The sequence below is a fragment of the Echeneis naucrates genome, chromosome 13 (assembly GCF_900963305.1).
Source record: "Echeneis naucrates chromosome 13, fEcheNa1.1, whole genome shotgun sequence".
Taxonomy (NCBI): Eukaryota; Metazoa; Chordata; class Actinopteri; order Carangiformes; family Echeneidae; genus Echeneis; species Echeneis naucrates.
In genome coordinates, this window is record NC_042523.1 from 7441980 (window position 1) to 7466521 (window position 24542).

General features: G+C 41.8%; 2 protein-coding genes across 6 annotated transcripts in view; one reads left to right on the forward strand and one right to left on the reverse strand.

Annotated features, from left to right (window-relative positions):
• Window positions 1-1194: 1194 nt before the first annotated feature.
• LOC115052800 (tripartite motif-containing protein 3-like) lies at window positions 1195-16105 on the forward strand. 3 transcript variants are annotated; one of them, XM_029517146.1, is made up of 13 exons: window positions 1195-1317; window positions 9122-9294; window positions 9876-10116; window positions 10282-10433; window positions 10553-10733; window positions 10848-11577; window positions 11839-11942; window positions 12028-12195; window positions 12282-12450; window positions 12976-13035; window positions 13280-13350; window positions 13717-13857; window positions 13943-16105. In XM_029517146.1, exons 2-13 carry the CDS (start codon window positions 9149-9151, stop codon window positions 14093-14095), a joined length of 2316 nt encoding a protein of 771 aa, XP_029373006.1. In that variant the 5' UTR covers window positions 1195-1317; window positions 9122-9148; the 3' UTR covers window positions 14096-16105. The 3 variants fall into 3 exon arrangements, with proteins under 3 accessions (XP_029373006.1, XP_029373008.1, XP_029373007.1); XM_029517147.1 differs by lacking the exon at window positions 1195-1317 and adding an exon at window positions 7215-7342; XM_029517148.1 differs by lacking the exon at window positions 12976-13035.
• Window positions 16106-17928: 1823 nt separating this feature from the next.
• frem2b (FRAS1 related extracellular matrix 2b) overlaps window positions 17929-24542 on the reverse strand; it is a 49996-nt gene continuing 43382 nt past the window's right edge. The window contains exons 17-24 of one of the 3 annotated variants that reach the window (XM_029517285.1): window positions 22472-22664; window positions 22258-22362; window positions 21906-22033; window positions 21686-21820; window positions 21252-21378; window positions 20552-20739; window positions 19716-19862; window positions 17929-19049 (exon numbers count right to left, since the gene is read on the reverse strand). In XM_029517285.1, the coding sequence (XP_029373145.1) occupies window positions 18552-19049; window positions 19716-19862; window positions 20552-20739; window positions 21252-21378; window positions 21686-21820; window positions 21906-22033; window positions 22258-22362; window positions 22472-22664 (1521 nt within the window). In that variant the 3' untranslated portion in view covers window positions 17929-18551. Of the gene's footprint in view, window positions 19050-19715; window positions 19863-20551; window positions 20740-21251; window positions 21379-21685; window positions 21821-21905; window positions 22058-22257; window positions 22368-22467; window positions 22665-24542 lie in introns of all 3 variants that reach the window. The other 2 variants (XM_029517284.1, XM_029517286.1) reach the window with 2 other exon arrangements.

Consider the following 24542-nt stretch of genomic DNA (forward strand, 5'->3'; position numbering starts at 1 on the left):
AAAAGCAGTTATGAGGAAAATGTTTTTCCATAAATTGTCAGGGATAGACCATTAAACCAAACAGCTTTGAAATTTGGATTCAGTCAGGCATTGCGCCGTCTTACAAGTTATTCAGGATGTGTGAGCCTTGGCAGTGATGTGAGACTACCTACAGTTTGTACTGTGTGACCTGCTCACCGCTGCCGCTGCATGTACCAGACTGCAGTAGCCATCTTGACTAAATAACAGGGATGGAAGCAGTCTCCATGGCAACTCCATGTTGCAGACTAAAACCCAGAGATGACTGCGTTTGCCCCTCACCCCAAGCCCCACCCCCAACAAACTCCCCGCTGCCTGCACCACTGTAGCAGCCTCACACAGCGTCTGCACATTACAACACAGCTTCATCTTTTTTCATTCATGCCTTTCTGTGACACCCTGCCTCTCATAAGTCTCTACCTAGAGAAGCTACCCATCCCCCACTCCTCCACACCTAAACCTTCAGAGGAAAGAGATTCAACATCCATTGCTCTGAAGCTTGAGCTAAATGCTTTGTTCTTCAACCATTCTTTTGTATGAAGCCAGAATAGTTTTCCCTATATTAATATATATTCAAATGGACTCATCAAAAGCCCTGACATCAACCACCACACAACCACTGACTCCACCCGAAAGACAAGAGGAAGTAGGATTTCCCTGCTGATTGTCTACACCCATGTCTATGCTTTCCCTCTAAACGCTTTCATTTCCTTGCAACTATATAGTCATCATCAATATCCATGTTTAATAAAAAAAAAAAACTCATGAGGCAAGTTTTTGGAGGATATAACACGAAACATGCCATGAAACTGAACTACACCTTGTTTTCTCCTATTGCATCATACAGTTGTACACAGCTTTTGTCATTGCATGCCAATAATTCTTTGTACCCTGATGATTTAAAGCTTAAAGGTAATAAACAGCATCCTTTGTCCTTTTAAGGGAACTGGGCGGTATTTAGGGAAGCCAAACCCCTTTGCACCAGACAGACTGTATCCCTCTGTCAGTTCTTGAGATTTCATGCTTCTGCATATTCCCTGCCCCCTCCATATGCTATTGGGCTCCTCAGCTCCTCCCATCAGCCATCTGACCAATACCGCGTGTAAGCCACTCCCAAAATACCCTCCTTTCCCTTCGCCTCTTCCTTACTGTCCCCTTCTTCTCCCAGACAGACCCTGCCCTTTCCTTTCTGTCGCCTGCTCTGTGGATTCTGTTGTGCAGGATCAGGACACTGACAATGGGAAGATTTCTCCACGGCCTGAAATCCTGACACTCCCCTCCCGCCTGGTGGGAATTCATGTGAGTACACTTCAGCTATTCCCTTTTATTTTTAATGGTGTCGTATTTCTGCTTTCTCATCTCATTGTGCCATTATCTTGAAACCTCAATAGTACAATGACTGAGATGGGAGCAGATGAATAATTTATTACTCTGTCCCAACCGGCATCTGTGCATTGCCAAATCAGACTGGGTGTAGTTATTGACCATGGTATCCTCCCTGTTGAGATATTTATTGGTCACGGAGGACACAGAGCAAATACATTTATTCCAGCTTAATTTAAGAGCAACTGTTGCACTAAACTGCAGCTCTGATTCTTAAATTCCTCCTCAACCAGCCCACACACTTCTCCATTTTAGCTCCTAGGGAGCCCTGGCTGCCGCTCTGTAGCAGGTGGGCATCTCTGCTGCAGTCTGAGGGCTGGGCTCTGTAATCAAGCATACATGCTCTTTTGTTTAGAGGATTAGTGACCTTTCATTGGTTTTCTGATCTGAATTTGTATGGGCCATACTGCTGAGAAGCTATGTGAGAAACATATGAATCAGCGCCTTGTTTGCTTTTGTCAGTCAGTGCGTGTTGCATTGTACTGCAGCACCAGCTAATGCATCATTTTTCACACTTCTGGCCTCGACTGTGAGCAGATGGTTCAGTGGTTTCTTATTGATTGGTCTTTTGTTCTGGAAGACGGCTCGTCTTTGTGTAAAACTATCTCAAATGTCACATGTTTCATGAGTGCAACCAATGGAAATGTTTGGGAGGTTTTGCTTTGCCGGCTGCCTGCACAGGGTCACGACGAGGTTGCAGACGGTCCTGGATGCAGCGCCTGAGGGTTATGTGTCTGTCTTAAGCACTTCAGGGATCAGTTCAGTTTGAAATACATTGGCTGGGACTTTCAGCTCATGCCTGTCTTCTTTAAGTAGTCAGGCCCAACGGGATGTGCACAGAAACTATGGGTGCAAGGGTCTCACAGTAGTGACACACAAAGCGTTGTTCCAACACATCTTTGTAACTGTGGAACTAGTAACCGAGCGTTGGCAGCTCAAACTGTCGCTCAGGAGTGACCAGATACAGCATGACCTTTGAATTCTAATTTAGCCACAGGCAGGCATGTGGCAGTAATGAAGATGTAGCACGAACTCCACTTGTTATCAGAATCAATTCCCCCTGCCCCCAAAACGGAAGAGAAGATAAGTATATCAATTAATTTGTTGTAGATAGATAGATTGATCAAGATAATTGCATCCTCCATATTCAGTGATTTAATGATTTAATCAGCAGGTTATAGCTCCCTCATGTAAATGAGGCCTGTGATAATAAATTTAAGCTATTTTCTTAACCTGTTTACTAAAATAAAATATCACTGAATTCAATTTCACTTGAAATAATTCATCTGTCCCAGCATTTAAATCAACCTAATTTACTACAGAACTGTACACCGGCCACTTGACCCTTATAACCTGTCACCATGAGGTCTGAGAAAAACCAAAGAAGTGGTACAAAGAAATTTGACTTCACTAGTATTCCTGTTTCGTCTCCTTAATGTAAATGGACAGGAATTGTTGATTGTATTCCATTCAATATGCTGTGTGAACTCAAGACTGTAACAAACGAATCATCGGACTCTTGAAGAGTCCTTTTAGGTCCTGTGGCATGACAAACACATCATAAACTTCCAATGAAAGATGCAGTCACATCAAGACATGACATGACGGATGAGATTAGATGAGATTGGATTTTCCGAAGCTGCAGAGCAATATTTCCCAGTTTAAACTTTACTACATCAATAACACACTATTGATGGTATAAGCATTTTACACACATTCAAATCGCTTCATTTTAATGTCACAAGATTGTTTTGCTTCAGGCTGCAGTGCTGATAATGTAAATTTAATGAAAAGGCACACTTGTGCTGTACAACAAACTAGTATCACACAGCCAATCACACATTTTGAATATGTGGTTGTGAGGTTGAAAACTTATTTTCATTTTGTTTGTGACACCCACAATTCCTCATACTGCAAACTGACCATTGATAACTAGAAAAGTCTGTAGGCAAGTGTCCAGACATGATGTGATGGCCTAAGTCAACATGTGAAACACCACTCTGTGGCTCTTACTTCAGATGGACAGGGGTCACAGACGGCTGCCTGTGCCTTTGCACTGATTGTCCTTTAATAAAATCTGCAGTGCATGTTGTGTCTGCAGACAGACTGCCTGCACGCCGCATTGTCTTCAGCCAGCCTTTGTGATCGTCGGCTCACAGGGAGCGACCCAGATGTCTCCAGACTGCCTTTTCGTGTCAGTGTTGATTAGAGACTCTGCTGACTATTGTACTTGAGTTGATGTGGTCACTTTCTCTCATTACTTGTCTGATCTTATCAATGTCATATCTGCAGAGAAAAAAAAAGGTAAAAGACGACAGTGTTAGTCCTACATTCTGTCCATATATATTCCTATTATGTGAAACCCAGGGTCTACTGGCATGACAGTTCTGACAGAGGCTGATGCGTAGAGACAGGAGCCTTAATTTGAGGCAGTGAGGTGTGAGGGGTGCTTGTTAGTTTGAGGAGCAGAGATTTCTGAGTAATGACTGATGAGTCATCATGGAGCCAAGTGCCCTTCCTGGCCCCTTGGCAGCCCCTCCGCACTCTCCGAAACAAACAGATAAACCTTCTGAGGTTTTCTTCTCTAGACTGCTCATGTTCAGGTCCACATTACTTTCGTTTAATGTCAGTACAATCAGTCAGGCCTGACTTGTCTCTGAATTGGATTCCACTTATTGCCACAAATTGGTGTAATGACCACAAAATTACCATTTATTCATAGATTTGCTGCTTGGTGAAGAAAAAAAAATCAGTGCTTCAGAATAAATCATTTTGACTTGAGTAGTAAATCTCTAACAGATAAGACACAGTTTGTAGCAATGCTGCTATGATGAGACCTCTGACCTCTGAGTTCATGGGTTGATTTTCTAATGTAATTTTATGGACAGTAATATGTACCTTTAAGGCTCAGCTTAAAGTATTTCTTCATTACATTCCACAACGTAAAACAACAAAATCTGTCAATCATTTATTCTAAATTTCAGCCTGGCTGGTTCTGTACAGGGAACAATCCCTCCATGATGACACATGCGTGGGGATACTCGTGAAGTGGATGGAAACATAAATTACAGCCAGCATATAAAAACAATACTGAAAGCACATCATCAGGAGCCAACTCTTAAAAAAGGTCAGAACTTTACTGACTATTAAGATAAACTTCCGGAAAAGTCTGCTGTCCTCTTCGCTGCGTTGAGAGGGCACACACATCCAAAGAGAAAACAGATTAACTGCTTCTAAATAATAGAGCGCATTGAGATATGAGAGTGAAACATAGTCTTACAATGCTGGATAGAGTTGAAGGTTCTTGCCTCCTACTAAAGCAGAAAGAAAAAAGTACTTTTATGGGCCTTCAAGTGCAAACATCCTGAATTCCTAAATCGTCATAGCCAGGGAATGATATTAACAATCTGCAAATTAGAGCCTGCTTAAAGGACCCGTTTATAACTTACAGGATATTATATTAATGTGGATAAGCAATATATATTTAATAAGGGAAAGCTACAAAACATGAAGAAAAGAACATGGTTAATTGCTTTGATCATTTTATGGGTGATCATTCTGCATGTATTCATTCTATCATGGTATTGGACAATATCCTTATAAGTATAACACAGTCAGTGATAACAGACAAACTATTAAACCAAGCACTAATATTGCCTTTCACCCCTCTGCTAGAATAGACTGATGGGAATTAAATTTGTGATGGTCAAAGCCTCAGCCACAGCAGCATTTCCTTCTACAGTCCCAGTTAGTCACAACAGTCCATGGTTGGTATTGGACAACAGCTGGAAATTATTTTCATTAACATAAATGCAAAGATTAAAGATCAAATAGTTTTGAAGGACCCAATCTCACTCTAACAAGCTGAAACTACAGCAGTTATATTTGAAGTTTTAATGTTATCATACATTGGGAGTAGTCAGACTCACCCAAGAGGTCACATTTTGTCTCCCCACAGGACCTGAACAAAAAGGGCTTACAAAGACTTAAAAACCAGGGGAGAAAAGAGAAGTCCATCTTTAATTTTGTCTGACATTTGCTGGGTGAATGGAGTGGAGCATTTTCTCATCCCCTTCTCCATTAGTCAATGTCTTTATTTTCCATTTTTACTTCACAAAGTAGCAAAAGTACTGGACTAATAGACACGAGCGATGACCTTTTGTATTGGTGGCATAAGAGAAACCTTAGACTGAGAAAGCATGGGAGCTCTGCAAAAACAAGCTCTGCAAAAGAGGAAATCCAAGCAGCTTGAAGTGACAGCAATATTTCACTGCATGTGAGCTCATTTTTCTGAAATCCAATTCAAAACTATTCATGGTCAGGAAAAGGGTGTTTAGCACACAAACAACAAATCTTTGTACGGCGTTTGCTTTTACTCAGATTTGAGTTGGTTGGGCATGATGGTCGGAATCTGAGAGACACACTAATCTGGATGGCAGACGGGCTTTTACCCTGCAGGAGGACACTAAGCCACTTAACTGTAAAGCAAGGTGAGAGTGGCAAGAGGTGCAGCCAAATTTAAAAACATTCACATTCTGTGGATTTCCTGCTGGCGTCATACTTCAGGGTGACCGACACAGAAAAAACACTTTTGCTTGCAATATGAAGGAAGTGCTGATCGTACAATTCCAGTGATAAAGTTTAGGAGAATATCTGGTCACACGCTCCCTCATTCAATATAGTATACTTCAGATTTAGGTCTCCTGTCTGTGCTGTGTGTCTGTGATATTTTTGTCAGAGCCATTTTTGATGTTTCAACTCTTATATTGCTTCTGTTATTTTTAGATTTATTTGGTCTTAAGGAGGTTTTGCTGCACGTAAACTTGGGAATAACTCAGAGCTTTGAAGCACAGGCTTGTAAAGTTTCATTTTTAAAAAAATTTTGTGCTCGTATTGTTTAAGCGCACGCATAGCTATGAAGGGTGGCTGTCAGTAAGAGTCCACTTTTAAAGAAAGATCCTCTTTCTGTGGTGAAGCAAATGGGAGGAACTGAGTATAAGAGGGCTGCTGAGGGAACAGGCAGCAGAGAGGAAGGGAAGCATGTAGAGGAAGGCGGGGGGGTGGGCAGCTAGCTGAGAAGGGAGGAGCCTGAGGGCTTTGGCTCCTCACGCTTCCTCCTGATGTCACCATTCAGCTGCTGTAATTCAGTGTCCATGTGAAGCAAAGGCAGCCCAGTGAGGGGAGACAAGAGTAGGGGGAGGCAGACAGGGTGGGGAAAAGGCCGGTTGCATGGACAGTGAAAGCGCTCGGTAGAGCTCCTTAGTCAGTAGGCCTTGTAATCACTTGGCAAGTAACAACAATGGGGCCAGCGTGCCTGAGAAAATCCCCATCTGTAAGACGTCTGTGGCTGAGATCAGGCCTGCTAGTGCTATGAGTGCGTTTATGTGAGTGAGAGAGAGTGGAATGAAGGGAAGAAAATGAGGGGAGGGAGAAAGATGTCGGGCAGTAATCTGTGAGTGGGGCTTGAATGCCATTGTTAGAGCTCAGGGCTCTGTGTTGCAGAGAGGGACAGCTGCCTCCGAGGCCTGCTAGACCATGTGAGACAGGCAACCCAGTTCACCGTCACTCCACCACCCCCACCTCCCCAAAGACAGACAGGTGGTGCCTGAACTCGGTCAGCTGGGAACCAAGGGAAGGAACTAGCCGGAATTTGGGGAGGGGTGTATTTAAAGCTTCCTTTTTCTTCTCCTTACTCTCAAGAAAAAGGGGCCTAGCAAAATTTTTCCAGGCACCGTTCAGAGCTGAAAGACAGAGTGTAGGAAGCTTTGGCGCTTGGCATGTGGGCCTGATAATTCAAACCATCCCAAGTCAGACTGAGAGAGCAGTTGCGAAGATGCAGCTTCAAAGTAGAGATTACAAACCCTGCTGGTGCATCAGTGGATCAAACATGAGGCTGAAGATTTGTACAGTCACGGGGCTGTGACGCATGAAGATGTGATGGGTGAGTTGACTTTGCTCTCTCAGGGTGAGGGTGTGTGTGTGTGTTTTCTGTATATTAGTTAGATCCATCTAATAAATGTAATCATTCTGATCCAAGTGACTGGTTCCACAAAGTGCTCATTGTCTCATCCGTGTCCATAAGTGTTCTAAAAACAATCATATGATGTTGAATCATGTTGGACTGCTCATCAGATATATTACATATCATCAGTGAATAATGATGCTGTACGGTTCCTGAATACACTACATGTGACCCACATGGTAGTTTTTTGGATAGCGTCTGTTCTTTCAGGCTTGTTTCTTTGGAGATAAATACAGTTGTGAAATCTTGATTCTTGTTTCTGCTCTCAATCTCATGCTGACTTTGTCAGCACGACTGCTTCACACAGCACAGCGTCATCATGAACCTGTATAATTAAAGCAACGATTCTGAACGTTAACTAGGCGATGTCACCTTCTCATAGACTGGTCTCCTGGTTTTCAGTACGCTGCCATAATCTGATCCCATTGCGAGAGAGGATTACATCCAATGTTTCTTTGATTACGCGGGTTTGTTTGAGTTTGTTGTGAATTTTTATTCTGAGGAAATAAAGATTTATCTCTGATTTCACTTTAAATTATCCACATCCTGAAACCATAATAAGACAAGATGGTGCTTACTGATGTAACACCGAAAAATTGAGAGCATTATATTCAACTCTTTGGAGCCTGACTTTTTAATTTGGATTGATTTGCTTTCTGCCTGAATATCCTTGGCATGAGTTTTTAGAGTCATTCAACATGTCACTGCCTATTATGCCTCCGATGACACAGACTTTGTTTTGCACCACTCCTTAAATTTTCATAGAAGTACTTCCTCTCATACAAGAAGCACAATGTAGTCTCAAGGTTATGGGAGGATGGTGCATTACAGACATAGATAGTCAAAGATGCAAAAGCAGCATGTGAAAGAGAAAACTCCAGTCTGCAATGCTGGTACTCACTGAAAAAAGGCGTTGTAGAAGAAACTTACATAATTGTTTTTACTTTGTGCGGCTAAAACGAAAAAAAATCCACCTAAAATTGACCACTGGCAAAAATGACATTTCTGCTTTGTATTTATTGACGACTTTAAAACAGTGTGTCTTTGTGTCTGGTGTCTGTTGGTGTAATCCTTTATGTGCTTATTTACAATATGACAGATGTACAACATGCCACTGGCACACTGAGATAATCTGTACTTGACCCAGTGATACAATTTCATGTAACAGCAAATCTGGCATTGAACAGAGAGCTACAGGGCATCCACTCATGAGACATTAGTGAAATCGTGTAAGCTTTGAAATTGTTTTATGTCTATATACACTTTTTGTTAATAGATGAACATACACTATACTTTTAACACCGCTGTAAACACAGACATGTTGGCTCCAGGACTGCATAGCTGTCTTGACTCAGAGTTTTTCCCTGCAGTGTTAATCACATGTGGTGAATTTTCTTCTCCGCATTAAGTTGATTTACATTTGCACTTAAAAAGCTAAACAACCGCTGGGTATTCGGGTGTTAGTGAAAAAAGAAAAGAAGCTCATCTGAAAGACACATTTTTATAAGACAGGGAAGGCGTAAAATGTCAGCAGATACAGGCCTTGGATAAGGCTTTATAACATTAACAGCATAATGACTCATTTCTTCCTTGTGCTCATGCTGAGGGTAAGTGAATACGCCCTCTTCACCCTCGCCCTTCTTTGAATGCTTCCTCAAGGCTCCCTTGACCTATCTCCTGTTTCTCCCTGTGTTGCAGGTTAAGTGGTCCTCGTCTCCCCTTTGAATGTCTGTCACTATGGCCAAGCGCGAGACTGGCAGCACCAGCCCTGTGGTCAGGCAGATTGACAAGCAGTTCCTGGTCTGCAGCATCTGTTTGGACCATTATCACAACCCCAAGGTCCTTCCCTGCCTCCACACCTTCTGTGAGAAGTAAGCGCCAAATGAATGAGTCAGCTTTATTTGAACAAAACCTTTTGCACGGAACAAGTCAAAGTGCCTTGGTGACAGTCAGTATGAAAACAAACACTGAAGCAATTCATATTTTAAGCAAAATGTAAAAAATGCAGCTTTTAAACATTTCTAGTAGAATTAATAGATGGGCCATTATATTGGCCTTTGTGTAAGCTCTACTTGCAGTTGGTTCTTTATATGAGATGCATTAACAGGATAGTTCAAGATGTTTAATAACCCGGAATCACACCACAACCTACTCTTTCATCATTGCGGCTTTTGCATGATGTCAGGCACCAACCACTCCAGTCATGGCCACAGGAAAACTGACAGCATACTTAATGACACAGCATTGTTGGCAGCAAGCACTGATTTCCACAGCTTTGCTTCTCAGTTCTGTAAATAATTTGGTGCTCTGTTATGCCCAGGCAAAAAGTGGAGCAGAAGCTTGTTGAACTCTAAAAATCTTTTTGCATTGGTGTTGTGTTTCCACACCAGGTTGACTCCGGAGTAGGTGCCAGCCCTCTGATTTATCTCTTTTCTGTCCTGTCCCTGCGTAGGTGTCTTCAGAACTACATCCCTCCCCAGTCTTTGACGCTGTCCTGCCCAGTATGCAGACAAACATCTATTTTGCCAGAGAAAGGCGTGGCGGCCCTGCAGAATAACTTCTTCATCACAAACCTAATGGAGGTGTTACAGCGAGACCCGGAATGCAGCCGGCCCGAGGCCTGCAACGTTCTGGAGTCAGCGAGTGCAGCTACAGCCTGTCAGCCCCTCTCCTGCCCCAACCATGAGGGCAAGGTAGGTTAAATTACACAGCCCGATCGGCCACCAAGTTCACAGAGAGACAGTGTGCTTTTAGAAGATGTCATATTGTATCATTTTTGTCTGATATGTGTTGTATATTTAGCCGTAGATACGGTATAGCCTGTTCACTTCTCTCTTGCTCCACGGCACCATCTGCAGGTGATGGAGTTTTACTGCGAGTCTTGTGAGACAGCCATGTGTCTGGAGTGTACTGAGGGAGAACATAGGGAACATGTGACGGTTCCTCTGAGGGATGTGCTTGAACAGCATAAGTCAGCACTTAAAAATCAGCTTGACACGGTGCGCAACAGGTACAATTCTCAGAGCTTTTATCTTATTATGTCATTGTACTTGAAGGATCTTACCGCAAAGAATGCTATTGGAAAAGTGTTATTTAGTGTTTTAGTGTTCTTTTGCTTTCATCTGGCAGACTACCTCAGTTGACGGCTGCCATAGAGCTTGTGAATGAAATTTCCAAGCAGCTGGCAGAACGGAAAAATGAGGCAGTGACTGAAATTAGTGACACTTTTGATGATCTTGAGAAGGCCTTACACCAGCGCAAGACCGCCCTCATTACTGAGGTGGAAAACATCTGCAGCACGAAGCAGAAGGTCAGAGCTCTTTCTGTTTTTCTTCCTTTTTAATTGGTAGAGAGTGAAAATTTGTCCACATAGTAGTCCAAGCACCAATGGCTGTCCCGCTTCTGCCCTTTTGGGTATTCATAGGTGCTTCAAGCACAGCTGACCTCTTTGCTTCAGGGCAAAGAAAATATCCAAAGCAGCTGCAACTTCACCGAGCAGGCCCTCAGCCATGGCAGTGCCACCGAGGTCCTGTTGGTCCAGAAACAAATGAGTGAGCGAGTCAGTGCCCTGGCACGACACAACTTTCCTGAACAGCCTCATGAAAATGGGCATCTGGAATGCCAGGTTGAGACAGATGGGCTGAGGCGCTCCATCCAAAACCTGGGAGTCCTTATCACGACAGGGGCTGTGGGCCATACTAGCGTTGCCACAGGTGAAGGCCTAAGACATGCGCTGGTCGGCCAGCACACCACAGTCACTGTCACTACTAAAGATAAGGATGGAGAACTGGTGAAGACTGGTAACGCTGCTCTAAGGGCAGAGATTATCTCTGCAGATGGAGTGTGCACTGAAGCCGAAGTGGTGGACAACAAAAATGGCACCTATGAGGTTGGATACACCATGCGCTCGGAGGGAGAATACAGCTTCTCTTTGCTGCTGTATGAACAGCCTGTGAGGGGGAGTCCGTACCGGTTGCGTGCCGTCAAACCGTCAGATGTCCTGCAGTCACCAGATGACGTGAAGAGAAGAGTGAAATCCCCAAGTGGAGGCGGAGGCCATGTTCGACAGAAGGCTGTGCGCAGGCCCTCCAGCATGTACAGTACCACCAAGAAAAAGGAAAACCCTATAGAGGACGAGTTGATCTACAGAGTCGGTGGGTGAATTATTGGCGACATTTGTTTTTAATGTTGACAAGTGCCAAGTGAGCTGCATGTTGTTGTTTTTTTTTTTTTTTATTATTATTTTTTCACTAAAGCAGCTGCTCGCTGATATCGCTGGATGATTTAAGCACTTGGCATTGCAAGAGTAATCGGTTTTCAGGCCCCTTTGGTGAAAGCTGAAATATTTGAGTGAAGCACAGCATAACCACACATGCACAGTCTTGAAGCAGCCAAATGTTTTGTTGATGTGGCAGGAACCAGAGGACGAGATAAAGGAGAGTTCACTAACTTACAAGGCATCTCGACCTCCAGTAATGGTCGGATCGTGGTGGCAGACAGCAACAATCAGTGCATACAGGTCAGTGTGTATTATTCTCCTGAGTGGCAGCGCTAACATGCAATCAATTCTTTAGTTGTGTATTTGAATTTTCCTCTTTGTCCAGGTATTCTCAAATGATGGGCAGTTTAAGATGAGGTTTGGCGTCAGGGGTCGTTCACCAGGCCAGCTGCAGCGCCCCACAGGGGTCACAGTAGACATGAATGGCGACATCATTGTAGCCGATTATGACAACAGATGGATTAGCATCTTCTCTTCGGATGGCAAGTTCAAGGTGAATGATCAGTAAGAAATAACTAATATGTTTTCATTGTACAGCTGAAGGTGTTCCACTGATTGACCAAATCTTCCCTGTGGCAGAACAAAATCGGTGCAGGAAGACTGATGGGACCAAAGGGTGTGGCCGTAGATAAGAATGGACATATCATCACTGTTGACAATAAGGCCTGCTGTGTCTTCATCTTCCAGTCGAATGGGAAGCTGGTGACGAAGTTCGGAGCCAGAGGAACATCAGACAGACACTTCGCAGGTACCTGCGTGTGAGCCGACGCTTTTGATCTGCAGTGTGATCTTTAATTGAATGAGATCTTTTCTAGTGAAAGAATGGGATGTACACCGAATGATGCTTCATGTTTCCGGGCATGTGGTTGGGCCAGATTTACCGTTTTATTCAAATTTCTACTTTGCAGGAACGTTAATTTTTTTTTTTTTTTTTACAGATTGATGGGCATGTGTTGCACCTCACTATCTAAAGTATGCATGTACTGTACAGCTGCCTGCATGGATATCAATGCAAAGTTAACAACTCTTTATTGTTACATTGATAATGCTAAACTGTAAACAAACACCTCATCATCATAATGCTAAACCAAGCTAAAAAGGCAAGAATTCAGAACGCACATTAATGCATGCATCAAAATAATGTGTACCGTTTCTTCACCCCTGCCTTTACCCAAAACAATCTCTGGAATCCCGCATTGAACTGGCTTCGGTTGTTGCACAGAAAGCAGTCTTTCAGTTTAATTTCTCACCTGGACCTTTTCTTTTCTTTTAGAAAAAAGTGGTGCAAACATTGCACTGGAGCAAAAGCTTAGTAAATCTGGCCCTGTTTTCAGTAAGTAATGAATTCACTGTGAGTGTGAACTGAGATAATGAATCTTTCTTTTTCTTTTACATGTTGATGCATCAGCTGTGTCATGTCTCACGTATTGTCCAACGTCAACTCTCCGAGTCTCTTTGTGACCACTGTGTGTTTTGTTTTCAAAGTCCAAAAATAGTGCGGAACTTCCTCTTGTGTTGAAAAACAGTGAATGACGCATCTTTCTTTTGTCTCTCTCCGTCTCCTCTGCTGCTTCCAGGTCCTCACTTTGTGGCTGTAAATAACAAAAATGAAATTGTGGTAACAGACTTCCATAACCATTCAGTCAAGGTATGGTTTGTTGCAAGCACGTGTGTAGTAAATGTGGAAAAGGAAAAATAAAGCAAACCTCTCCCCCCGTTTTCCTTTATCCTTGTTTAAGAGAATCCACAAAATAATGTCTGTCATTACTCTACTGTATTTTTCCGCAATTAAGTATTGCCAACTTAAATCCCTCAATTTCTTTAATAAATATAAACTAAAGAGGTATTAAAAGAGGAAGAATAAGAAAATTATTTCAAAAATCAACACATAGACTGCTGTAAACAGAACCTGAGTGGTTTGTTGTTTTTAAATATGTTTTGAATCAGCTGTTCTTTGGCATTTTTATTTTATTTTATGTTTTTTTCCTACTGTCCCCTCTAATCTTTGCTGCAGGTGTACAATGCAGATGGGGAGTTCCTGTTTAAATTTGGCTCCCATGGCGAGGGAAACGGACAGTTCAACGCTCCTACGGGCGTGGCTGTGGATTCCAATGGAAATATTATTGTTGCTGACTGGGGCAACAGCCGAATCCAGGTTAGCTTGTGAAAACTAGATAGCAGCTTTGGAGGAATATCCATCTCTTACCCAACCTGCCCCTCTCTGCTGTGTTCCCACCCAGGTGTTCGACAGCTCAGGGTCCTTCCTGTCCTACATCAACACCTCAGCGGACCCCCTTTATGGCCCCCAGGGCCTGGCCCTCACGTCTGACGGTCATGTGGCGGTGGCGGACTCTGGAAACCACTGCTTCAAGGTCTACCGCTACCTGCAGTAGAGCCCAGAGAAAGCCATCTTTACCACTGCAAGCACTGACAACGACACAACCAATGTATTCCACAAGGTGCAATGACCTTTCCAATGCAGCCTTTTGATGTGCACATCAGCTGATCTCCCAGATAGAACTGAACTTGAGTTTACTTTGTATGATGTGTATCGAAGGTTGATTTTAAAGTTGGGTGATGTAGCGTCCTTGGGACAAGTAATGGACATGAAGCTATGGACTGGGTTTAGAGAACGTGCAAAAGCATTTTTGTGATTTGTACACTGTTGAAGGTATTATTGCACCACACTTTCTGTGAGAGCGGACTGGGTAGGAGCTAGATCGACGTATTTAATGAGCCATAACTTGTCCAAATGCATGAAGTTTTATTTTATGTTAATGCCTAGGCAACGATGCAGTGTGCCCATCGGCTGCTTTTCTCATGAACTAGTTAATGCTTACGGTGAAATGAACAGTGTTACGCTTCTCTAGCAACAAAATGTAAAATTCCTCATTTACTGACATCACACATACAAATGTCACCACCATCTGTGCATTGATTTGCTGTATGTATTGTACATACATAAATGTATATTGTGTATATTAGATGGCTCAGTATGTATGTGCTATGATTTTCAAACACAGCCTTTTGGCTATTCAGAGAGCAGCAGTCAAGGATTCCAGGATTTTAAACGTGTGTATGGCAGCTGTTAAAAAGTGTGCTTTTGAAACATACCCAGCACATGTTTAAAAGAAGTGTCATATTTATTGCTAATGTAAGCAGCACAATAATCATTTTTGTTAATATCGTTTGTTTTAAAGGGACAAAAAAACAGAAAAAGGAAAAAAAAAAAGCTAATTTATTTTATTTTATACACTAGTTCAGCATTTACAAATTATTTTTCTAAATCGATGTGCTTTCTTTCTTTTTCTTTTTTCCTTTGGAGCTTGACACTTTATCCCTTAATCTTGAAAGGAAATTCCACCTTAAAGCAGAATTCAGTTCCCTACCCGTGAAGAAATCTGGAAAATTTAGATCCATGTTTCAGCACATGAGCAGCGGTTTTCCAAAAATACAAACCCATTTTAATTGTGATTTTATAGTTCATTAAAAGGGTTTCTGTTGAGGATTCATGTCACAGTTATGGTCATTTAACATTTAAAAAGCTTTATTATTTGAAGTGCTAACGCATCTGAACCGGAAATAATACAAACATCTCAGGAAATCCATCCAAATTGGATTAGCGCATCAACAGAACAACTTTAAGTGCTCATTGTATCATAGAGTTTGAGCGAGACATTGACACTTTTGGAAAATGTTTGGAAAATTCGTGCAAATGTAGGCTGGATCCAAGATCATAAAAATGACTGGGATGGAGTATGAATTCTGTTTTACCACTTTGTTTGTTTACTCGTTTGTTTTTCATTCACATAGGAAACAGTTACAGAAATATTTAATGGTAACTTAATAGACGATATTTGCCAGCAAACTCATCCACGCTTAGCTTTGGAAAACACTCATCTGTTCAGCTACCTGACACTGTTAGGTTTCTCACGTCCAGCAGAGCTCCCCCACCACCACCATGGAAAAATGTATACCAGTGAGCCTTGCTGCTCTTGCTCCCACCAGTGTTCATTCCGTGTAACCTCATGTGAAAGCCTCCTGACAGAGCAGAGGAGTGACCGGGTGCAGGGAGAAGGCCACTTCCTGGTTTGGTATAATTACCCGCAGCACTGTGCTTAAACACCTGAACGCCAACATTCACCCTCCCCAGTGAGGAGATTTTCTTAGCTACAGGATATGGCCTGCTTTCACCAGTTAAATCAGCCACGAAGCTGCCGTTTTTCATGCACCCGATCTAATGTTCGACTTAACAGACACAACGGACATCTTTAAAAAGTCAAAGGCCCACCTTTCTGAGATGTGTTTTGAAGCATTCTACCGTACGCTGATTGTGTCACACCAATACATACAATTTTGTTTTCTCTACTTAATATGCACTGGTAATAAAAGCACATGGTTTACTGAGGCGTTGTATATGTATGTGTTTACTCAGTATGCTTGACTTGCACTTTGGAGGTCTGTTTTTCAAGTGAATTAGGTCATGAAACTTAATCAGTGAATGATGGTAATGAGCAAATGATGATTTGAGTAGGCTAGCATGGTGTTTAGATGAGCAATCTTGAGATGAGTAATGAGAACAATCACCAAACAGTGTGCAGTTGTTAAATTGTGTAGTTATTTATAGCATTGTACCTCTCCTCTTGAAAGTCCTTTGGAACAGGAAGTGAGGAAATCTGAACATGGCATTTTTAGGAAAGATTTAAAGACTAATAAAGGAACTGATACAGTTGCTCAAAGGAAATTTCTCAAAACACAGTTCATCTTCAAACTGAATTGATGGTCATATATATATATATATGTATATATAAAACAAAAAAAGCAAAGCTAAACATCATATTTTATATTGTTTTCTTGAAAAATTATTTATTTGCAGACCACGTTGTGCTTCTGGTCTATGTTACAAATACTTACAGCACATACAGTATGCAGTTTTTTATAATAACCATTCCCAAAACATCCAAATGGTATATTTATATGTAATACATATGTATATACATACATACATCCATGTGCATAAAACGCTCAGAATGTACTCAGAGCATTAGAGTGAAAAAAAAAACAAAACAACCACAGTACATTGATACAGTGTTAAACCTAAATTAGCAACCAAATTGTGCACAGGAAAAAAACATAAAAACATAAAAAACATATGTGGGGTTAACATTTAATGAGGGTATGATATCACAGGTTGCATAGAAGTGTTTCAAAAGTTTAAAAAATAAAATAGCAAATAAATGCAACATCTAAAAAGTAGTGACTATGAAGTTAGTGTATTTTATAGGACACACAGTGGTATGAGGTAAACAGATTTTATGGCAATCTGGTGCCTGGATCTGAGAAAAACAAAACACAAAAACACTGAAAGCATGTGATGATGTTTCATCTTATGTGCACAACGTTTCAATGAAAATATTTGACACAAAGTGTATTCATGTATTGTATATTGAAATCACAAGAACAAACAACTTATATTTTTTGTGACAAAAAAGACACACACACACACAAAGGACACAAATGGTCTGTGAAAATGAAAATGGGAAGAGAAAATCGTGTATATAAGTATATATTTGTGTCCACACTAAATAACTGAAAATTGCAAAATAAATAAATACATTTAAAACTAAACCAGGGAGAGGATTTATGATAATAAAGAAGCACATTTCATTCCCTTTAAATGAAATCTGTTAGACCTATTTCACGGTTTTAGGAAGTTTTACAGCACAGTCAAAACATAGCCCCATTGAGAGAGGGATTTAGAGTCCCAGCTACCTTTCCACTAAGCCTCAGCAATTAACACCTGCCTGCTGGTTGTGCCATGGGCTGAGATCATTCCTGATGCAAAGAGAAGATCTGGAACCGCTACTATACTTTCACTGTACTTTGCAGACCAGCCGTCTTAGAATTGGCATTAATGCTCCAGACTGTAACATTTTAACTGATGTTATTGGATTTAGTGCCATGTGTCAATCATAATGCCATAAAATCATAGTGTTTCAACAGCTACTATCTGGAGAGATGTAACAAGAACAATTAGCTTTTGATAAATACTGCTTTTCACTGGATAGATATAAAATACAAACTGGTTGAAATACAGTAGGTCAGATGCATTTGAAACAATTTCTTTCAAATCAGTATTTTTTTTTTATGTTTGATCATCTCAAAGAAACCTAAAATAACAAAAAAAAAAAAGCATGCAAAAACATGAGCACAAAAATAATAACTCAAATTTGAAATATTCTTTTTTTTTTTTTTTTTTTTGCCCATTTGAGTCAGATGTCATGCTGATTACACAAGACAAACGTAACACACAATGAAACCTCAAAGTCCTGTGAGTTCTTAGGCACACACTGAATCTAAGGACAAATCATTCTCTACAAGAACAGACAGGTTTAACCAGTGTAAGCAACCTATGGACATTGTCTTAATGCAGCAAATCAAACACACTAAGCCTGTTGTCGAAGACTACTACAGTATGCAAAATAGCCAGCTCCTCGTGACCTCCTCAGTAAATCACCAAATGCCATTCAAGTTAAGAGGCATCTTCTGTAGCACCTTTGGAAACATAATAACACCTTTTTGGATCATGTGGCATCAAAAGCAAATCAAAAAGTGAGTGACGACAACTTGACAAGTGCCTTGAAAAGAGCTACTACCACAGTTTGTCTCCTAATTGGTCTCCGGGCCACTGTCTGGCTGAAGTGATGCAGTATTTCAAGTAGATTTGTGAACAGAATCAAAGCTCTTGTAATCAGTGTCGCTTCAAACACAAGCTTCAATTTTTATCTAAACACGAGGCACTTGCAAAACAAAAGTGTCAACTAAAACACCCAATCATCGTCTGTTTTGTTAAACCTCCGAGTTGTCGTTGCTGCCAGGGCCTCGTGTCATCATGGGCTCTGTGCTGCTGGAGTTCTTGGGTACTTCTTTCTTAGAGCGGACCAGAAACACCACCACGATGATGATGAGAGCTGTGAGGAGCAGCCCAACCAAGATCCCAATGATCAACAGCAGCCTGTCGTCACTGTTGTCTTTGTGGTTGAGCTCGTGGGGTATGATCCCTTTGGTGAAGATTTCCCTCTCTGGGCTCGTCCTCCGCTGGCTGCTGCGGTCCAGCGTGATGTGCAGGATGTTGGTTCCGCGGTTGTTGCTCACACCGATGTCCTCTACGACGTCTGACCCGTCGCTGGCCGATCTTCTGGCGCGCTGCCGTCCCTTTGGAAGCGGATTCGTGTGCTGGCTCATCACATGGTATTCCAGACTCCTCTTCCCTATGCCACGGTTGGCGTTATCTCGAGAACGGACAGTGTAGATGGTGTGAATGTACCACTCTCTCCCTGCAGACACCTGGAGAAAGAAACCGTTTACTGCTTGAAATAAAAAAAAAAAAGATACCTCTTTATGGCCCAGCGTTCTGCGGAACCTCAGTTCCCTTTACAATTTCTCTCTACTGGGCCATTTTAATAATTGCTCTGGTATTTCTTTCTGTGCTGGATAAACATAAAGAATGCAGAAGAAGTTTGAGGAGTTAAAAAGCAGAAGCTTTTCAGCATTAGGGCAATCAGAATGACACTAATGGTGACTTTTTCTCCTAATTAAGCCAAGAAACACAGACTCGCTGACCAGAAGAAGCAAGAAGGACTCAGCAGACAGGGAGAGTCTGAGTCATACATATGCTCTCGTTAGCAGAGGCCATGCAGGGGCCTGCTAACAGGGTGACAGGATTTTTCTCTCACAGAGAAAGCAGAAAGAGCTGTTAAAAAAAAACTTGTTTCTCACAACTTCTTGAAAAGGTAAAATAAAATATCAGTGGATGAAAATCTATTTTAGGGTGTCTTTCATATAGCCAGTACAGTATATTCTTAACTTGCTTCTCCCGCCTGCTGTCACACTTTTACAGCAGCTCCCACCAGAGTTTTGAGACAGGCAGAGAAAAAATAAAGATATGGGAAGCATCATACGTTGGTGACTATTTTGGGTTGTATTTTTCTTGTACTTGACGTTCGTACTGACCTGGAAGAGAGCTGAGGAATCCATTCTGAAACCGTCTGACCCCGGCTGTCTCACCAGAGCCAAAGCACCTCGGTCATCCACCGCCAGGAAGGCATTGAAAGCTACATTCCCAAATGACCGCGCCTGAGTCTCTGGTTGGGCCTTGTCCTGCAGTCAGAGGAATACACAGCAAGGTTTGTTTATTTATTTCTTTTTTTTAAATATGTTTATTGGTTTTCAATATAGATAAAAATAAAAATAAAAAAGAGAGGGAAAATAAAACATGCAAAAAGAGAAGTGAAAAGGAGAGAGAGAAAAAAAACACGTAGAGTACAGCACATCTAGCATCACAATAACATTTCATGGTCATGATAAGATCAGTATCCACTATAGACTGAAAACATATGAGGAAAAATACACACACACACACACACACACACACACAAAAAAAAATATTGGTCGACATACAAAATCATGTATTCATTTGCAATGTGAGGTTTTGTACAATAGCCAGTGTCTATGGGTTCACATTTTCAGTACAGGGTACCATGTTTTATCGAATTTATCTCCTCTATCTTCACTGTGGAATCTCATTTTCTCCAGGTGTAGCGTGTTTGACAATTCTCTCAACCATAAATTATCAGTTGGCACAGAGTCTGTTTTCCATACTTGTAAAATCGCCATCACGAATTGTATTGCTCTTCTTTCAAATTTATTAACAGAAGAAAGGACGGTTGTGGCCCCTAGAGTGGCAATCAGAGGGTTGGGTGCCAGATTCTTACCAAAAGCCTCAAGGTATATTTATAAGGACACAAAGTACATGTGGTATGATCGGTGATATATTTTTTGTTACTTACAATAATTTTGAATCTGAAGAGTAGTGAAGGAGCATCAGCCAGACAGCCAAACTCAAAGTTACTCGGGTTGTATTTTGGTACGTAACCATCAGCTCCTGTGCACAGGAACACTTTTTCTATATTACAAATAAATGAGTCGCCCAAGTTCTGCACCGGATCCACCATCACTCGGCCGTAGATTGTATCCCCTGAGGGAGGAGACGAACAGTTAAGAGGGTTACAGACACATGAATTGTATGATGTGCGTTTAAAGTCGACAGTTCAACTGAAGTTAACCTGAACCTTTAACTAAAGAGCTTTCAAAAGAGTGCTTTTTTAAACGATTACATTTTTTGCTCAGACAGCTAAAACTGCTCTGTTCACTTCAACAGCAGATTAGTTTTTTTGTTGAGCAAACAAGAAAAGGAAAAAAAAAACAAAACTGGGTTTTATAATTAGCTTGTTTTGGGAGAAGACATCAAAGTGGTCGAAATGACTTATCACCATGGCCTCTAATTTCCCTTTTCATTTTGTCCTCTTGAGTCAGGAAATAATGGGCAACATTTCTGCTAATTCAACGGAAATATTCTTCACATGGGGATTTCTTTTTGATAAGCAGAGAGGAGGGAAGTCCCGGGAGCTAAGCAATGTTTTTTCCACTTTTCAATCCATAAATTTTGAAAGGCAGTTGCTGTTATACAATTGCATATGAAAGCCTTACCCTGGGAGAAGGCAGTGTCACTTTCCTGTCCGAAGCCCATGGAGCCGTCTGAGAGCCACAGCGTCCGTTTAGAGAGCAAGATCATCTGTGTGTTCAGACTGAACTCAGCAGCCACGGGATCGCTGACCTGACCACACACGGGACCGACAGACACACAACATTCAAGTCAATCAAGTTAATAGCACTTGACTGGTTAAAATTAACCAGGAGGGAGTCAAGCTTTCCAGCGAAAGTCAACTGGAGTATCGAGAAAGGAAAACAAATGGATGAATGTGAATCAGAGGTGGTGGCTTGAAGGAAAAAAAATATTCATTAGAAGAGGAGGTGATCAAATGGAAATTTTCACTCAGATTTTTTAAATATAGTAATTATGAGTAGAACTTGGAGGAAAACTTCTCTACAATTTTCATAAAATACAGACAAGATGAGGTTACCTGCTGAAAGCGAATATCCAGATCGAAGGTAAGTGGCTCTCTGGGATTGCAGACAGGGGGGATGGTGTACTCCAGACTGGGAGGGGATGTACAGGGGAGCAGCTTCACTGTGTACGTGCCAGAATAGTCACGCACCTGAGAGGGGAAATGATGGTTAGCATATATTATTAAGTGTGAAAGAAACCCACATTTTACTTTGGAAAGCAAGATGTTCCCTTACAGCAAAATCAGACGTGAATGTCCACTGCTGGATGGGCTGGTTGTATGTTGGCTCATTCCTCACAAGACTGAGGTTAAAGGTCAAACCAGGGTGGTCAGGGCACATGACCATGGAGGCGAGAGAAGAAGCTAGGAGAAAAGTACGCCAATTAAATTCCATGTAAAACAGAGTCAGCAAAATACTTCCAACACAAAAAAGGGATAACTGATAAATAAAACAAATATAACCTAACATCACGAGTTTCATCCAAAGAGAAGTAAACAGTATGATCCATATCAAGAACAAGCTTTCACTTTTATGCAAAATGTTATGACATGCTACAAATGTGTTAACCACTTCATCACTTCTGTACCTGGGTGTGAAAAAACAAACAGGCCTCTGAACCGAGCCTCGGTGCGGAAGTTGACCACGAGTCGTCCCTGCCCGTTTATTCGCATGCTGGTTGGATAGAGGGCACCTGCAGAGACAGTGAAAGACTGCTGCTTAATTAACTTCCAACAAGCCATTCACTGCACATGACACATGTACAAGCAATCCTCAGTTTTATGTTGCTGCTCAGGTCTTGCCTTGAAGTTCAGCCTCCGGCGGGCTGCCGATACCGTCCCTCCACAGGATGGCAGTGTCGTACACAAACGTGAGCCTCATCTCCGACTGCAAGTCAAAGTGCTGCCATCCTCCTGCTCCAACAGGGGAGTGGAAGACATAGGACACGTGGAGTGGGACTCGGAGCGTCACATAGGACTGGACCAGATTCAACACCTGAAGCCAAAACACAGAAACAACAACAACAACCAATATTACTTGTATGGAGCCTTTTGATGAAAACATCTAGAAACCCTGAATAAAGTACACTTACATTATCTCTGGAAATACAGATCAACATTTCCTGACTACAGCTGACATAAATGTTCAATGTCAAGCTTATGACCTTAACTTTTCTAATATTCATCCTTTGGATCAATCCGTTTATTATCGTTTATATTTACTCATTGTAGATGAGATAGTGTATTTTAAATGTGCCCATAAAATAATAGATTGCTGTTTTACTTAATACCGTGATAAAAAAAAAAGCTTGATATTTATATCTGTTGGGGATATTGAATGTCTCCCAACTTTCCCCACTCTAAAGGAGCTGCTCTAAGATGGTCTAAAAAGGATTGTGAGTGGTGGAAGTCCTCAGTTGGTGTGTTCTCTGGTATCTGCACTTTCCTCTGACCTGTGAGAAGTACCTGCCTGCACTGGTTCTGTGTTCATGTGGAGACGTGCCTAAACTTCTGGGCACAGAGAGCTCAAGCAAATGATTTGCAGAATGGCCTTCTGACATAACCTGTTGGTCCTTAATAGTTTCCTGTGGTCCTGTTAAGCTGCACACTAAGCCCTACACTGCGACACTGCGTAGAGCTGTCTCCGGTCATTTTTCCTCCCCACTTATGGGATCACTCAGGTCACACGGCAACCACAAACAAAGGCTATGTCTTCCTTCCGTCTCACAGCTTCTGAAACTGAACCTGTGACTCAGTCCATGGATCCACATACTGCTTTGTAGCTCTATTCGACTGTAACCATAACAACATACGGAGCTGATCAAGAGCTGAATGTATACCAGCCTACTCTGTCTGATAGAAAGACAAAAGGGACAAAAGCAGTGTTCACACCAATATGAATATTCTTGAGGATTTGAGACTAAGTGATCTGAAGGTAGAATTTGTTGATATTTGTCTCCAATCATTCTTTCATTCATTCATCGTCTAGCACTGATTTGTTTCTGGGTCGCGGGGGGGGGGCTCCCATCTTAGACATAGGCGGGGTACACCCTGGACAGGTCGCCAGTCCATCACAGGGCCAACACACAGACAACCACTCACAAGAACACTCAGCCCTACGGACAATTCAGTCACCAGTTAACCCAAACATGTCGTCTCTGGTGTCTTTGGACGGTGGGAGGAAACCCACAAAGGCACGGGAAGAACATGCAAACTCCTCACAGAAAGGCCTCAAGCCCTGGGGATCAAACCGGCGACCTTCTCATTGTGGGGGCAACAGCACTAAGCAATAGCTGTCGTGCGGAAATGTCTCTTATCAATGTGACAAATAATCAATAAAGAGAGAAGCAGTCAACATGCTCATTATGAACATCATCATCTCTTTATCTCAAAGAAGCAGTTCAGTTTATTTTTCCAGCAGCAGTCTATCTTGTCAAGACATGTTTATTATTGGATGTTGCTCCAAGCAACAAAGTTCCACTTGTCGAGGAAGCCTGTTATCACCTGGGTGATGCCTTTGTTATTAAAAAACCTGAAGCCGTAAGCACGTAAAATGAGAAACACCCATTTTAATAACAAAGCAATATACAAAATATATATTTGCCAGAGCTGTAGGGCTTTACTTAATAGTCCACAGCAGTTTTCACAATGTTGTGCCGTGTATGCTCTTCCAGCCCTTCTTTATCAACATTCTCCTTTAATTAACTGCAACTCAACTAAAAGCATGCTTCCAAGGTGAATGCAAATGTAGAAGGCTGTGAGGCATGTGTGCTGGGAGGACTTTAAGATCTCCACCTTTACACCTCCATATATAACTTGTCCTGCTGCAAAGACAACATTGCACAAAACACCAAAAGAGGAATTTTCATGAGGC